General features: G+C 54.4%; 1 protein-coding gene across 2 annotated transcripts in view; it reads left to right on the top strand.

Annotated features, from left to right (window-relative positions):
• The window catches only part of NOL4L (nucleolar protein 4 like), a 144,918-nt gene that overhangs the window by 58,549 nt on the left and 69,492 nt on the right, over nt 1-16,877 (top strand). For both annotated transcript variants that reach the window (XM_054467037.2, XM_063659126.1), the window contains exons 2-3: nt 1,263-1,418; nt 8,263-8,374. In XM_054467037.2, the coding sequence (XP_054323012.1) occupies nt 1,263-1,418; nt 8,263-8,374 (268 nt within the window). The remainder of the gene's footprint in view (nt 1-1,262; nt 1,419-8,262; nt 8,375-16,877) is intronic.

Raw genomic sequence — 16,877 nt, 5'->3', positions numbered from 1 at the left:
AGGGCCACTTCCATGATGGGGCTGTATTCAAACCAGGGCAGAGTGTGTCCAAGTGACCTTGCCCAGCTGCCACTTATGACCACTCAGTCATTCAGTCATTATTTACTGACTACCTACTATGTGTCAGGCACTGTTGTAAGTGCTGGAGAGAGCTGAGAAGGAGCAGGCGAAGCCCACATCCTCTTGTTGCTGACATCCTTGAGTTGGGGTCCTTTGGGGAAGAATTCTCTTGGAGATGTGTCTTTTGGGCACTTTTAGAGAAAAGCCTGCTTCCTTTTCCCCCAAATTCCCTCCATATGGCTTGCCCTTGATCTTCAAAGCCCCCTAACGTCCCCACAGACTCCCCTTAAGGAGCTGGCAGCTGACAGCCTAGTGTCCCTGGGTCTGCGTACCTCCCTTGCGGGGACTGCCTGCACGGAGCAGTTCCCCAGCAGTCTGTTCCCTTCTGGGCCCTGGCCTCGCCCCCAGCCTCCTGCCCTGTGGTTTCCCTGCAGCCCCCTTTCCTGCTGGAGGGGAGGGCAGGCGTCAGCCCCGCAGCTGTTTGCTATTGAAGGACCCGTCTTGCTCCTGGCACACCTTGTCGGGCCAGCTGACACCACTCAGCCAGCCTGATAAGAGGCTCCGGGCCCACGGCCGCCCCGTTCACACGGCCCTGCCACCTCCTCGTGGCCTCGTGCCTGTTATTCTGTACATCTCCACACACAAAGGGCCCGGGTGCCGTTGCTGGCGCTCAGCTGCTGGAGTGGGGAGGGCAGGCAGCCGCGAAAAGCTTTTCAGAAAGGCCAGGGCGGAGGCAGGAGTCACCCAGGTGATCGGAGCTGTTCCCCCGGGACCCCAGCCCAGGCCCACAGTGAAAGGTTACTGCTAATTGGCGAGCTCCTGATGGGGCCGCATCTATTTAGCACTCCCCCCTCCCCAGAGACTTCCAGGATGGTCTTGGCACAGCGTGTGATTCAAGAGCTCCCCGCCCGAGTCTGGCACAATCTGTCTGAAATTGTGAACATGGAGCCTCTTGGTTTTTTAATTTGTATTTTCGTTGTCGCCGTTCTCTGCCCATTGTTGCTGGTAGATTTCATAGCTGCAGCCACCCTGACTCTGGCGTCCCCCTCCAGGGAGCCCCCTTGGCAGGCTCCCTCCCCTCCCCACCCCAAGACCCACTGTCGGAGGCATTGCCTGTCCTGACCCGTTGCCCCGGCCTCAGGGCCCAGTTCTCACCCCGCCATCATCCCTGACACTAACACAGCTTGTCCACCCTGTCGCAGGGGGCAGATGGCCTGTCAGAGCCAGAGGGCATCTCTCTGAAGCGGGTCGCTGTGGTGGAAGATTTCTTTGACATCATCTACTCGATGCATGTGGAGAGCTCAGCGGAGCCAGGCAAAGCCCCCAAGCACGCTGGGCAGAAGAAAACCTACCGAGCGGTGAGATTTCTGTCTCTTTGCCTCCACTGGCAGCCCCAGGCCTTGGCAGGAGGCCACGGGCTCTGCACATGTTGGGCTTGGGGGGCGGGGCAGGGAGCTGAGGCGTGATGAAACGGCCTTTGGGGATCTAGGGGGGCACAGGGCAAGGGCACGGCAGCCAGAGATGGCTCACAGGGCGAGGGGAGGGAATCTGTAGTCTGAGCACAAAGGAAAAGCAGGTTGAAGGGGGTGAGAGGGAGGGAAGGAGAGGGATGAGGGCAGGAGGCGCCCTCCTCTTCCCCGTTTCTGCTTCACTCGCTCCTACCCGACACCACCCGCAGCCCCTTGCAGCCTGTTCTGGGGCTGGGGTGCTGGGGACAGATAATAATCAGAGGAGCAAATGCCTTCATGGCATGGCATTTACTGCATGCCAGGCCTGTCCTGAGCTCTTCCTATGTGTGAGCTCATCCTGTGAAGTCAGGACTGGGAGTTCCCCAGGGGAAGTCGAAAGACCTGCTCCCCACCCTCCAGGAGATCACAATTGGATTTGGGGTGGGGAGGCTGAGAGCAAAAACAAGATACATGAGAAGCAGAAATGTCTCCAAGGCTCGCTTTGAGAGAGCAAGAACCCAGGCTCAGGGGCATTTAGCAATGGCACCGCCAGACGCAGATGAGCCTGGGGGACTGTGTGGAGAAGGTGACACCTGTACTGGCATTCTACGCTTTGAGGAGGCATAAGGGCAAAAAAGGCAACCTAGGGGCAGGAAGCGTCACAAATGCCAGGGAGGTGGAAATAGATGGGACTGGCAAGACCAGAGGCCCCTCCTCACCCTGCAGAGGGGCCTGCCTGTGTTCTGATCCATCCCCTGCTGACCCACATGTGAGCCTATCCATGGCTCATACACAGCTCTGAACCATTTGTCCAGTGCCCAGGGAAGCCAGTAAAGCCAAGCCCTTCATGCTCATTCAAGCCTTGCGGCAGTCCTGTGACCGAGGCACTGAGGACCCATTTCACAGTTAAGGAAACTGGGAGCCAGAGAATTGGGTCACTTGTCCAAGGTCAGACGGCAGCTGAGTTGCAGTCAGCCGGTGTCCTCCATGCCGACTTTCTCTGGAGCTTCTAGAGATATGCCCTTCTGTAGCTGGGCTTCCCCACCCAAGGCAGATGTGAAACTCCCCACCCCAAGTTCTTTGTATAAATAGCTTTGGACTACCGTGGAGGTGGCTGTAAAGTCTACAGTTTGCCCTTATGGCCCATCTTTTTTTTTTTTTTTAATTTAATGCAACCATCCAGTTAGTCCTTGTCCTCAGAAAATGGCTTTTGCCCTAAATGGATTTTAAGGATGGACCCATGTGCCAAGAGCCTCAGAGAGGCAAGGTGTCTTCCCAGGAAGGCAGGAGATGGTGATGGTCTCCCCGCCCCTCCTGCTTCTCGGTCTGTGTGCTTTGGGAAGTGACTTGTGGGAAGGGAGTTCTGAGGGTATTTCCACCAGAGGATCATAGAAGAAGGAAGAGGCACCCAGGCTGGGGCCCACATGGGCCCCTTGGCACTGACAAGACCACATTTTCTCAGCATTAAATTTACCATTGTGGGTGGGGCATGGTGGTTCACACCTATAATCCAGCACTTTGGAAAGTTGAGATGGGAGGATTGCTTGAGGCTGGAAGTTCAAGACCAACCTGGGCAACATAGCAAGAACCCTTCTCTTAAAAAAAAAAAAAAATTGGGGCCAGGCGCGGTGGCTCATGCTTGTAATCCCAGCACTTTGGGAGGCCGAGACAGGCAGATCACTTGAAGCCAGGAGTGTGAGACCAGCCTGGCCAACATGGCAAAACCCTACCTCTACTAAAAATACAAAAATTAGCTGGGCGTGGTGGCGCATGCCTATAATCCCAGCTACTCGGGAGGCTGAGGCATGAGAATCACGTGAGCCCAGGAAACAGAGGTTGCAGTGAGCTGGGATCATGCCACTGCACTTCAGCCAGGGTGACAGAGTGAGACTCTGTCTCCAAAAATAAAAATAAAAAATAAATTAAAAAATTCAGGCCTAGTGGTGTGTGCCTGTAGTCCTAGCTACTTGGGAGGCTGAGGCAGGAGGATTGCTTGAGGCTGCAGTGAGCTATGATTGTACTACTGCACTCCAGCCTGGGTGACAGAGCAAGACCCTGTCTCAAAAAAAAAATAAATAAATAAAATAAAATTCACCATTGTGCTGAGCAGTCAGCATGTGCTCTATACCAGCACTTCCTATACATGTATGAAGGTTGCATGCATGAAGCAGGTGCTGTTGTTACCTCCATTTTAAGATGAGAAAACTGAGACTCAGAGAAACACATAACCTGCCTGAGGTCAGTCAGCTGACATTCAGAGCCAGGCCACCCACCCCAGAGCCTGTGCCCTGACCACCACACATCCTGCCTCTCTGCAACCCTCCTGTGGTCAGCTAGTAAGCCCTGCGACTTGCTGTTGTCCAGGCGGATGGGCTGCAGCCAGCTGGGTCATGTGATTTCCCTGGCCCCTTCGGTGCCCAGCATCAAGCCTCGCCCACAGGCACTCTTTGGGCGGTTTAGGAAGGCAGGAGTCTGCGGCCTCCATGCTGTGGGGAGGGCAGGGCTGAGCTGGTTCTGCCAGCACTTGCATCCCTGGGCCAAGCGGACATCCAGCCCTTTGCTCTGCACTTCCTGGCTTCTCGTCCATATGCCTGCCGCGTGCCCCACTTCCCGCTGCCCAGCCTGGAGCTGGCACATGACTGGCACTGAGCCAGCTGAGCTGCACACAGAGCTGGAATTTCAGCAGCAGGGCCAAGGCTGAGCTGAGCAGGCCAGGGCCCTCCTGCAGTGGGTGTGAGGCCGAGGGGGCTGGCCCACCTCCCTCCTCCCCTACGTGCCTCCTCTCCTTTTCCCCTTCTCCTCCCCATCTGTCACCCTTCTCATGCCACCCTTTTCCTTTTTTGGGGGCAGGGGGTGGTGCCTGGATGCCTTTGTGCCCCTCTTCATCTGCTCCCATTTTCCTCGACCCATACCTAGCTCTTCAGCCCCACTCTGCAGACACGAGGCCCCCACCCATCCATGCCTGTGGAAAGAGCCCCCAAGGAAACCCCTGCTGATGGCTGCAGAGGGGCACAGCCTGGCATCACAGGGTACGCATCAAGCCCCTGGCTGAGGACTTTTTGGATTTATCTCTGTGTTTTGCCAACGCTGAATCCTCAGACTGCCTGACAGTCTCTAGGGCACAGGGCCCCTCTGGATTTTTCCAGGCCTGGGGTACTATAGGAGTTAGGACTGGCAGGGCGGTGGCAGACTTGTTCAGTGCACTAAATGAGGCGCGTTATTTGGTGGGGAAAAGAGCTTTCTGGCATCTACTGCTGTCCAGCCGTGGATCAGATAGGGCAGGCAATGAGCTTTCTGAAACTGGAGGTATTCGAGCTGGAGTTAGATGGCCATGTGCAATGGATAATGCAGGGATTCCCATTTCGAGCAGGAAGTCCCTGTCTCACTTAGCTTCTCAGTGTGACCTGAGGTGCAGAGGATCTCGGAGGTCTGTCCAGCACCAGGGTTTGAGGAAGGTTCCAGCTGGTTCTACAGAGTTTCCTGAACTCATACAGAGGGCTAGTCCTTTTTCCAAGGGGCCTTCCTGCTTTTCTGATTTCTGCACCCTTCTGGGTTGGAACAAGCACTTTTGCTTCCTTTCTCCCTCCCAGGGTGCTGGTAGGTCAGATCGGGTTCCACAGTCTGGATCTAGCTGCCCAGGCCACTTTGGAGTTGGGGCCAGATGTGGTCAGCAGCTGCTCCGGGCCCACCACGTGCTAATCCACCCGCAGGGCAGAAGGAGGATCTTGTAAAGTGGTGCAAATCCCCCCAATTGGCCTCATCTGTCTTTGTCGGCCTCTGAGTTGGGGAGTGAAATGGGGCCTTGCAAGTCAGCGACTCTGCAAATAGCTCCTGCTCTCTCTGCCAGTGAAGTCCCTGTTTTTTACCACCAGGAAAAATGTGAAAGACAAATTCACATACGGGACTCAATGTCCAGGCAGGAGGCCCGGGGAGCAAGGCAGCAGGCAGCCCAGGGCAGCGGAGGGCAGGTGGGCAGGGACAAGGGTCCTGGAACTTCCCCTCCTTAGACACAGCAGCTCTGTCTTTATCTGTTTCATGTTCTGGGCTTCAGTGTATGAGTCTATTTCTAGAACAGGGTCTGCAGCTTAAATCTAAAACCATCTGAAAACTACCATCCTATTAACTAGAGCATCTGCTAGGACTGTCCTCCTGGTTTCAGCTCATTCTGTGGTCCTGTGGCCTTGGGCATCCATGCACTCAATCAGAAGTGGAGGTCCCATTTCTGGTCCCAGGCAAGCCAGGAAGATGAATCAGAAGACGCCTGCTGAAGGTTGCAGGGGGAGGGTTTGTCATCCTCTATACGGGTCCCTACAGCAGTGCAGAGCTGGGCTGGACTCTGCGCTTTATTGACTCCCCAGGGAGCTCTAAGCCAGGCTTGCAGACAATCCAGCTTTGTGGGGCAGGGCTTCCCTCCCTGGCCCTCAGGCAGTTCCAAGGACTTCTCACCTGTCAGCCTTCTATCCTCCCCTTCCACCCGTCTATGGGACCTAGGGCCAGAAGGTGTGTACTCAGCACTCCCCTCCCTGTGGCATGCCAGCCAGCCTTTGCACACTGCTGGGGTCCCTGCCAAGGCCAGGATAAATGTGGCTACCATTCTACCCCTGGAGAGGGAGCCATTCCTGTTCCCTCAGCAGGCCAGGCAGCAAGAAGTGCCCTGCTCATCCTGTGTGCAGCCTTCAGCAGAGCAGCCAGGCCAGGAGGACCCCCTGAGCCCTTTAAAAAATGTTTCTCTGCCCATTGGCAGGTGAGCAGGCAAGCTTCGGGTAGCTTACTAGGGCTGCCCTCATGGTAGGGACCTGGCCCTCTTCTCCCAGCTGACTGTGCAACCCTCCCCCGGGCCCTCCACTGAGCTCTCCTGAGGCCTGACCTAGGGTGCCACGTCTCAGGGGAGCCGAGGGGCATCTGTCGGCCCAAGTCAGCCACAGCCCTCCGCTCTGCCTAGCACACGCCCTTCCCTCCTGCACACTTGCTCCTGCAGCTGCCACCCTTCAGCCAGGCATCTCCCTCCAGACCCAGCAGGCCTGAGAGGAATGTGCCCCCAGACTTCCAGGCAGCCCTGGGCTGCTCTGCTGAGGGCTGCACACAGGATGGGCAGGGCCCTTCTTGCTGCCTGGCCTGCTGAGGGCACAGGAATGGCTCCCTCTCCAGGGGTAGAGTGGTGGCCACATTTATCCTGGCCTAGGCTGGGGATGAAGCTCTCCGTGTGCGTGGCAGAAAAGCCCCATCCCTTGGCCCTGACACCTGACAAGGACCAGCTGCATCCCTGATGTTGCTCTCCCATCCACTGCTCCAGTCAGAGACACTGGGGTTTGCCCTTGTCCCTGACCTCCAGAGGAAGGCAATCAGACAGGGAATTTGGAAGGGAGATAACTCATCAAGGAGCCTGCCTGCTCCACAGAGCATCAAATCAGCTGAGAAATAACAATTGTGCCACCAAAATTAACTTTGCATTTGCAGCTGGCAAGAGTGGCCCCTGGACTCTGCCAGTGGGCTGAGCTGGAAGCCGTGCCTGAGCTGGTCCTCCAAGGGCCCAGCCACAGCCTGGGGCACCCCAGGCCTTCTGCATCCCCTGACAACTCCACTCCCCAGCCCCGCCCTAGCCCACCTCTACCCTCCAGCCATCGCAGAGATGGAGAAGGACATTCGTGCATTTCCAAAGAGCAAACCCCTGCAGTTGCTGAGGGAAGGCGGGGCCAAGCGCAGCCCAGAGCAGCCCCTCACCCTTGGCCAACTTTCCCAGCCCGGCTGCGGGCTGCGGCGAGGACAGCGGAACGCTTGGGTGATGCTGCCCCTTAGTGGAGAAGTGCGGGAGGACCCAGGTTCCAGGAACCACATGGAAAACCAGTAACTGGGCAGCCTCAGCCCAGGGTACTTGGGACTGAAGGGACTCTTTGGCCCCACTAGACAGCTAAATCAGTGTCAGTGGCTTTTCCAAAACCCAGAGCAAGAGGAAAGGGCTGGACATCTAGGCCCACAGCCACTTCTTCCCCACTCCCCCACCCAGCCCTTTTTTCATGTTCCCTCCCTTCTGTGTGTCTCTCCCCCAGCCCTCTGCATCCCTGTCCTCCTCAACTAAGGGAGGCCTTCTGGAGGCAACTGTGGTGTGGTGTGACCTGGAGCATGGGGTTTAGTCTGGCACTGCCTTGAAAGTTCCGTGTGACCTTGGGGAGTCAGCTCACCTCTCCAAGCCATAGTTGCCTGGAACATGGGGGTCCCGCAGAGCCTGTCTAGTTTGAAAAGTCTGATGCCTGGTACTAGCCCTTCACAGCTCTTCCTAAGAAGGTTCTTGACCTGTGAGTGATCACAGGAGATGGCTTGTGGGAACTTTGGTTCTGTGTATGGGCCCGGGGCAGTGAATTTATCCGTGGGTCTCAGTCTATCCATCTCTAAGAGGGGAACTGTTCACCCAACACTAGAGCAATGTTTATAAGCCCATTTTTTTGTAGCAGCAATAAAATGTTCTGAGGAATGTTACTTATTAGAATATAGGTTAAAGACTAGATAATGTTTAAAGGGTTTGCTTTTTCAATTTTTAACCTCCTTTATTGAGATTTTTAAAACAAATGGTTTTCCACAAAAGTACTGTCTCATTTCCACAGCTGAGAATCCAGGACACCTGCCCCTTGCTCCTCAAATCCCTGACTTTCCTTGCAAGAGCCAAAGCACCTGCCACCAAATCTCAGACCTTGGTGACCCATGGCCAAGTCGCCTCCCCACGGATCCATATAACAAGCGAAGCTCTTCTCTCCTCCAGATCGCGGAGACCTATGCCTTCCTCCCGAGAGAGGCCGTGACCCGGTTCCTGATGAGCTGTACGGAGTGTCAGAAGAGGATGCACTTTAACTCCAATGGCCTGGAACCCAAAGGTAGCGGGGGTGGCGTGCTGGAGGGCTAGGGTGGGGGCCATCTGAGAGTGGACTGTCCCTGAAGACGCCAGCTTTTGCAGGCACAGAAAAGTGTCCAGCAGCTGTTGTTGCTAGTCCCAGAGGCCAGTATGGGTCCATGGTGCTGCCCAAAGCGCCTTGTTTTGTTTTAACTTTTTTTAAATCTCAAGTTTCACTTAAAAACCAACCATACAAAACAAAAAAGCGAACAACATGTTTCCCCTGCCTTGCAAGGCCCAGGACAGCCCCTCTTCTCCCAGCTGGATTCCATGGCCAGCCTGCCCCATTCTCAAAGTTCCATCCATGCCTCCCACTGCTTCTCCATGCATGAGGGTCTGGCCTGTACCCTCCCTGAGACATGTGCATGCATCCTCCCACCCACATACCTGTTAATGATACCTCTTCCCTGGTGCTTGTTTCCACCCTGTACACACCCATGTGGCCTCTGATCAGTAAACCCATGGGGTACTGATGAGAATTTTTTTTTTTTTTTTTTTTTTTTTTGAGACAGAGTCTCGCTCTGTCACCCAGGCTGGAGTGCAGTGGTGCGATCTCGGCTCACTGCAAGCTCCGCCTCCCAGGTTCACGCCATTCTTCTACCTCAGCCTCCCGGGTAGCTGGGACTTCAGGCGCCCACCACCATGCCCGGCTAATTTTTTTTTGTATTTTTAGTAGAGACGGGGTTTCACTGTGTTAGCCAGGATGGTCTCGATCTCCCGACCTCATGATCCGCCCGCCTCGGCCTCCCAAAGTGCTGGGATTACAGGTGTGTAATCCGCACCCGGCCAACTGATGAGAATTTAAAATGTCCAGGGCAGGCTGGGCACAGTGGCTCATGCCTGTAATCTCAGCAGTTTGGGAGGCCGAGGTGGGAGGATTGCTTGAGCCCAGGAGGTGGAAGCTGCAGTGAGCCATGATCCTGCCACTGCACTCCAGCCTGGGTGACAGAGTTAGACCCCATCTCAAAAAACAAATAAAATAAAATGCCCAGAGCGCTTGTGACCACCAAAGGTGATCCCTTGGACCCACGTCCATGCCCTCCAGCTCTGTCCTGCCCAGTGAGACCAGCAAGGACCTCACTTCAGCACCCCCACACCCCCTCAAACTGAACATCCCAGAGGCCTCCAGGAAATCTGGGGGCCCATCTGTTTGCAGGTGGCTTTGGCACAGTGAGATGGCCCAGCACATTTGGCTGGTACAATTATAATGCTGCCCTGAGAAATGGTGCCCAGGTGGGCGATTTATCAGGGTTTCCAGGACTGCCTGGTGCATCATGCCAGCTCCCGGGCATCGGGCCTGTGGAAGTTGCTGAAGTCAGTGGGTGTTTTGCCCGAGCATGGAAACAGACTCGAATGAAGGGCGTGCCGTTTATCCAGGTGGCACTCAAGTAGCATCCATTGAATCTGGGGAAGGAAAAATCCACAGCAAAGCCTGAGCAGACAACAAAGGATTGGGAGCATGGGCGTCAAGCGGGGCTTTCTGCTCGTGTTCATTGTCCCTGACACATGTGAACGGCTTCTGACAGGAGCTGACTCACCAAATCCAGAGGCTTCCATGCCCTTGGGAGCCATCAGGCCACGGCTGTTTCACTGGGCACATGGGCCAACTTCAAAGCACGAGGGGCAGGAATGGATCTAGTTAATCCCTCATAAATGCTGGTTCCCATGTTAAGAACAGGGCTCCAGGGCTGCACTACCTTTCAGCTGCTGTGTGTCCTGGGCAAGGGACTTCATCTTTCTGAGCCTCAGTTCCCTCATCTGTGAAATGGGGTTAATCAGAAGGCTGACAAGATGTGGGTTAGTCCCTGTACCTGGCATTGGTGCAGGAAGAGAGAGCTGTGGCTATCGTGGTTCCTGTTATAATGCTGGACACTCCCGAAATGCATGCCTGAGCCAGTGATCCTGAATGCAGCTGCCCACGTGGGCTGCCCCTGGCCAGGTAGCAGCTGCAACTCCTGGGCCAAGACAGCATTTGGTACCTGCAGATGGGCTGGAGGGCTTTCCCTGCCGCACTCTCCACCCTGCCAGGGTTTAGGCCACAGGGGCCAGGGGTGTATGTCCTAGTGGTGACTGCCTGGTTCCTACCCACCCATCCGCCTGTCCCCTCCCGTTCCTTTCCTCATTGTTTCCATAGCAACTGGCGGAGTCAGACATAGAATTGCTTGCCTGGAGGAACAGAGGCGAAGCCAAGAGGGGCTCTGTTTGTGGGCTGCTGTGGGGTGTCTGAGGCGCCATCCGCTCCCTTCCCCTGCCACGCATCCCACGGCAGTGTGGAGGGCGTTCCTCAGCTCTCCCTGCACTCCTCACTGATGGCTGCCGGGTCTCCCCACGTTGCAGGCTGCACTCCTCATCTGCGGGCTTCTGTGTGGCCAGGAGGGCAACGCAGAGCACAGCAGTGGCCTGCTTCCTCTCCTCGCTGGCTGCCACCACCACGCCCCACCCCCAGGGAGGAGAAAGAGGCCAGGGAGGGAGGGAGCACACAGGCCAGGAGCCATCTAGAATATAAACCAGCGCTGTGGGCTCGCTGCTGAAGCCCATCTTTCCTGGGGCTTTCTTCAGGCCGGACAGAAGACGAGCACCATGCCCATTCTCACCCATCCTCCCCCATCCTCAGGCACAATGCCATCTCTTTCCCAGGTAGCGGAGCTTCCCCTCGCAGGGAGAGGAGAAGACGCTGAGGGAGCAGGAGCCCGGGGAAGTGGCGCATGGAAAGGCATGGACTTGGAGTCAGGCAGGTCTGGTGTGCAGCCCTTTTCCCCACTGCGTGTCGCTCGGCAGGACAGGGAACCTCTCTGAGCAGCTCCTGATCATGACAGTTACAAGGATCCTATGAGGTGTTAGTCCTGGCTTACAGGTGAGGAAACTGAGGCACAGAGAGGCATTGAGGTGAAATCATTCATCCAAGCTCTCCCAGGAGATAGAATTGCAGGCAGGAAACCGTATTTTCTCATCAGCAAAGTGGAAGGAATGCCATCCTTTCAGGGTGGTGAGGGTGAGCCTGTTGTGGAGGGCGCCCGGGACGCAGCGGGTGCCTGGGGAGCATCACCCTGCCTCCTGCCTCCAGCATGTGTCATGGCCTACGGTGCCCAGACACAAGGCTGCCAATGTCCAGGTGGCCCCACAGAGACACAAGATCTCGCTCTACCCAGGTAGGGTCAGATGTGGCCCCCAGCCCTGCCAGGCAAGCATGCTGGGTCCACACCCTGGACAGGGTTAGAAGGGAAGGGCCTGGTTTCTGGAAGCTGCCAGTGGAGAGTTTAGAGTCTGAAAGGCTCTACTGTCTGCTAAGTGGCCAGAGGCACTCGCCTCCTGGACCATCCCCAGGTTCCCCTCCTCCTGCCCCTGCTGAAAGCCTGCAGATCCTATCTCTGCCCGCCATGCTGGCCACTGGATGCAGCTATATCCTGCGGTCTCCCAGGCACCCCTGCATTGCCAGCCCTCCCTTCTCCCTCTCCAGCTGCTGGGAAAGCAGAGCCTGCACCAGCCCCAGAGGCAGGCCCAGTGTTCCTGCCCCAGGAAGGTGGGAGGGAGTGGGGACAGGGGACAGGATGGAGGCTCCTTGAGGGCTGCTGGGAGAATGCCTGGCTTCCTGGCCTCATGTTAAAAAGAAAGAAAGGAAGTAGAGTGGCCTCCTTTGCTCAGCGGTCTCTCCCCAGCAGAGTGGGGGGGCCTGGACAGCCCCGTGCCCTCCCCCAGTGCCAGGAGCATAAACAAAGGAGGTGGCAGAGGATCAGGAAGTCTGAGGACGGGAAATTCCAGGACCTCCTGACTCCACACTCCTCTTCCACCAGTCCCTGAGGAATTGAGGACAGAGCATGCAAAGTGGGTATGACTTCAGCCCAGCTCTTGGGGAAAGGGACCTTTGGAGGCATGTCTCTGTTTTCTTTGATGTGACAAAATATTGTTGCATGGTTGCAAACTGGGAGTAGCCAATGGGCAGCAATGCTGACTCTTCCTCAGTAGGCAGGTTGTCCACTTGGGTCTGTGCCCCTTCGCAACCAGGCCCAGACTCCTCTGCGTGGTTTCCAAGGCCCTCCATGCCTGGCCCCTCCACATCCCTCTTTGCCAGCCTGGCCTCTCCCGGCTCTCATACTCGCTTGCTGTGGGACTGTGGGAAGATTGCATAGCTTCTCTGTGTGCTGTTGCCTCATCTGTAAAGTCAGGGTATTACTACGAGCACCCACCTCACAAGGTTCCTGGGAGCCTCTAACCAGAGCGTGTGTGTGGAGCCCTAAGCAGGTGCTAAGGAGCTGTCAGCTGAGCAATAGTTTGTGAGTCCCATTCAGATTCTCTCCACGAAGCTTCCTTGAGTGACTCCGGGGCCCTCTCAGCTCTTCCTCCAGTGACCCGAATGGCCTCACGTCTGTCGCACCCTGCTCATCCTTCACCCTTGTTTCCTGAGCCTGGGGACTGCACCGCACAGTTTCCTCACGTTCCCCACCCAGATAGCATGCATATTAGCACTCCTCGAAGACTTGCCGATTCAATGATTTACTTCCCCAGGAAGGAGATTTTTTTTTTTTTGCCACCTTTTGAGCTGGCCTCAGGCCTGGGATTTCTGTTTCCGAATTTGAACCCCCTGAGGCTGGCTGGTCTCACAGCCTCTCTGTGCCAGGCCCCCATCGTGCACACGTCCTTCGACGCCCACCCCTGCCTGGAAGATCTTTCATACCTGTCTCTGGACTGAGAGTTCTTCATGCTGTAGGTGAAAGCTTGTGAGCATCACCACCTGGTGTTCCCGTGAGGAAACGAGGGTCACTCCCATGGTTGAGGTTTGCATTGGTTGATGAGTGCCATTGGCGCCCAGCTGCACAGGCTAGCAAACAACTTGGCTTGGCCCAAGCACCCACATCATTGATTATTCTCGAGACTGCATAAAACTAGGTCTAGTGCCTGGGCTGGTTTCCATTTTTCTTGGCAAAGAGATGTTGAAAGATCTCTCTGGGCACTTCCTGTGCTTCTCTTGCCAGCAACCTGCTGGATGATTTAGGCTCCATGACCCTTGCTAGCTCCTAGTTCACCCTTCTCCATGGCAACAGAGTCCAGTGGTGCCGCACTATCAGGTCATTTGTAGAGGCTCGAGTGTGGCACCACAGGTTGACCATGGGGCAGGGAGGGGGGCGGCGTGTCTCAGAGTCCAAGGAACCCACTACTTCCTTGTTCACGTTTCCACCTGAGCTTGTCCCCCATCCTGGCGTTTTTCTCACTGGTGAGCATCTGACTCTGCGGCTCCCACTGGCCCCTGCTCCCTCTCTCTTTCCCACTAAGCCCATCCTCTCAGTGTGCACCCACTTATTGAATTCAGAACACCTGGGGCTCCTCACTGCTGAAAAGCTTGCCTGCCTTTCTCCTCACCGTGGTGTGGTTAAGCTCTGACCTCCCACCCATGGCTCTATGGCTCATTTCCTCACCTAGAATGTCCCCTCCCTGCGGAGGTCCTACCTCCCCCACAGAACTCTCATTCTGGAACTGCAAAATCAAGCATTTCACCTTACAGCAATGTAAGGTGTTCTCCGATGGGTTTAGGGGTCTGCTTGGGATGTTCCAGCTTCCCCAAGACCAGGGCATCCTGCCTTCCTCTTCTGAGCTCTCTTGGCTCACCTGCAGGCACGGGAAGTGGTTTCTCATCTCTGGAGATGCTGAGGTGAGAACAGGCCAAGGAAGACCTCTTCTCCCGCCTCCCAAGGGTGCTGTCCTGGCCACTGTTTTATTTTTCCTAAGCCACACTGTCACTAGCTTTATTAAAGATACTTTCTCATGAGCAGTCATGACACTGTAGTCAGGACAGGGGCGACCATCAATAAAAGAACACAGCTCCCTGCCTCCGCGCCTCCCAAACCTAGACAATCCCTGCAACACCCAACGAAGGGCCGACCGGCGCCACGAGAGTGCTGGGCGCCCTTCACACTCACCATGATGTCACACTCACCATGGTGCTTAACAGCTTCTCACCAGACAGCCTCCTCTTAGAGGAAACAGAAATGGCAGAATTCTCAGTCCGAACATCCACCTCTGAAAACAGGACCCATGGCTCTTTTGAGTGATACCATCTCAGTGTCATCACTAGACTGTCTGCCTGACATGTGGCATCCGACCCAGTCAATGTATGGGTCTAGGGTTCAAAACCCCACTGAGGTTAAGAAAGTCAAATCTAGGTTGACGGTGGGGTGGAAACCCATTTGAGTTTGGTATCAGTGCAGAGGATCCCTGCCACCCAACCAAGCAGAAGTCTCTCTTAAAAAAAGGAGGAGGAGGGGGTGGTCCCTTTCAGGCCAGTTTCTTAGCCATTCCATTAGCGACAGTTACTTTTTTTTTTCTTGGGATGGAGTCTCGCTCTGTCACCAGGCTGGAGTGCAATGACGTGACCTTGGCTCACTGCAACCTCCACCTCCCGGGTTCAAGCGATTCTCCTGCCTCAGCCTCTGAAGCAGCTGGGATTACAGGCATGCACCACCATGCCCAGCTAATTCTTGTATTTTTAGGAGAGTGGGGATTTGTCATGTTGGTCAGGCTGGTCTCCAACTCCTGACCTCAGGTGATCCGCCTGCCTCAGCCTCCCTAAGTGCTGGAATTAACAGGTGTGAGCCACCGCACCCAGCCGACTTCTACTTCTTCCCCAAAGAACAAAGAATGAAACATTCTATATGTGACAGGGTAGCTTTAAAGAGCAAAACTAAGTTCTGCATTCCTGTAAAACTTGATTCAAAATGTTATTTGATCTGTAAAGTCACCAGAAGTACACAGCGTCAAAGCGGACCCCCATCCTCTAGGCCCCAGCTATTCTGGGTCCCCACCTTTTCTGCAGGGCTGTTCCTATCCTTGCCAAGCAGGAACTTCCCTTGTCCTCTTTGGGTAACTTCACCCCTTGTTTGCAGACTTTTTTTTCTTTTTAAATTATGGTAAAACATTTACAGCATAAAAACTTGCCTTTTTAATAATTTTGTTTTTTTCTGTTGTTGTTGTTGAGACACAGTCTCTCACCCAGGCTGGAGCGCAGTGCTGCCTCAACGTCCTGGGCTCAGGTGATCCTCCCACCTCAGCCTCCCAAGTAGCTGGGACTTGAGGCACACGCCACCACACCCAGCTAGCATTTTACCTTTTAGTAGAGACGAGGGACTCACTATGTTTCCCAGGCTGGCCTTGAACTCCTGTGGTCAAGCAGTCCTCCTGCCTCTGCCTCCCAAAGTGCTGGGGTTACAAACGTGAGCCACCGTGCCCGGCTTAATCGTTCCATTTTAAAGATATTATATTCACACTGTTGAGCAATCATCACCACTATCTATTTCCAAAACTTTTTCGTCACCCCAAACAGAAACTCTGTACCCATTAAGCAATAACGTCCCATTCCCTCAGCCACCGGTCCCCAGTAACCTCGAGTTACTTTCTGTATCTTTGAATTTGCCTATTCTAGATATTTCGTGTAAGTGGAATCATACAGTGGTTGTCGTTTTATGTCTGGCTTCTTGCCCTCGGTATCGTGTTTTCAAGGTTGCAGGGACCCTTTTGGGCTATGGCTCTTGAGGGGCAGGTATTATAAGTCACCCCCGGATATCCTCTGGACCTCCTGGACCTCGGCCCTGTCACCCTGCAGCCTGCCTCTTGGGCCTCCTTGTGATGGTAGAGGGCACTTGGTCTGGAAGTTGCTCCCACTTTTCCTCACGCTATGGAAATCCCAGCCCATCAGTGGGACTATGTACCAGGGGCACCTTTTGATTGAAAGCCTGGGACAAAATGAATCTGGCCTGAAGTCCTTGGAAGAAGGAGGAGGAGTCCAGATAATAAGTAATTGAAACAGTTCCTACAGCAGCTTGGCCAGAGATTTTAATGGTTATCAGATTATGTCCCTACCTTTTAATTTCTTGTAATCTGTTCCAAAAAAGCAAGAAATAAGATCAGAAACATGGAGCATTATTTATGCACAAAGATGTCCCCTGCAGTGTTGTTTCCAATGGGAAACAACCTAAATAGCCAATCGTTAGAGAGTGACTTAAGCAAATTATGGTAAAATATTACATGGCCATAAAAATTCTACTTACAAAGCAAAATAAGATTCTTGATGTTGGGGAAAATACCTATGACAAAATGTTAAGGAAAAAAAAACTTTTTAAAAGCAGACTGGAATTCTCTGTATGCATTATGAGATCATGTGTAAAAAAGAAAAATCACAGGGAAAAAATAAACAGAAGCATATGCCAAGCTGCGTGGTGCAATTATGGTTTTTAAATTTTTTCTTTACATCTTTCTGCACTTTGCAAATTCTCTGCAAAAAGAACATGCATCACTTTGATCTTCAGGACAACAAAGGAATAAATGGGAGGAGAATGTTCCTCTGCATATGATGAAAGAGGAACCAGAATTTGGGGGCTACTGAAAGCCTGGCTCAGACCTGGGAGCCATATGGCACCTGAGGATGTTTTTGGGGGATGCTGTGGGGTGGTGGGATTGCATGAGGTGAGAGTGGCATGTGTTCACCTGGAAGATAACTG

The sequence above is a fragment of the Pongo pygmaeus genome, chromosome 21 (assembly GCF_028885625.2).
Source record: "Pongo pygmaeus isolate AG05252 chromosome 21, NHGRI_mPonPyg2-v2.0_pri, whole genome shotgun sequence".
NCBI classification, from domain to species: Eukaryota; Metazoa; Chordata; class Mammalia; order Primates; family Hominidae; genus Pongo; species Pongo pygmaeus.
This window is presented reverse-complemented; position numbering and strand designations above follow the sequence as displayed.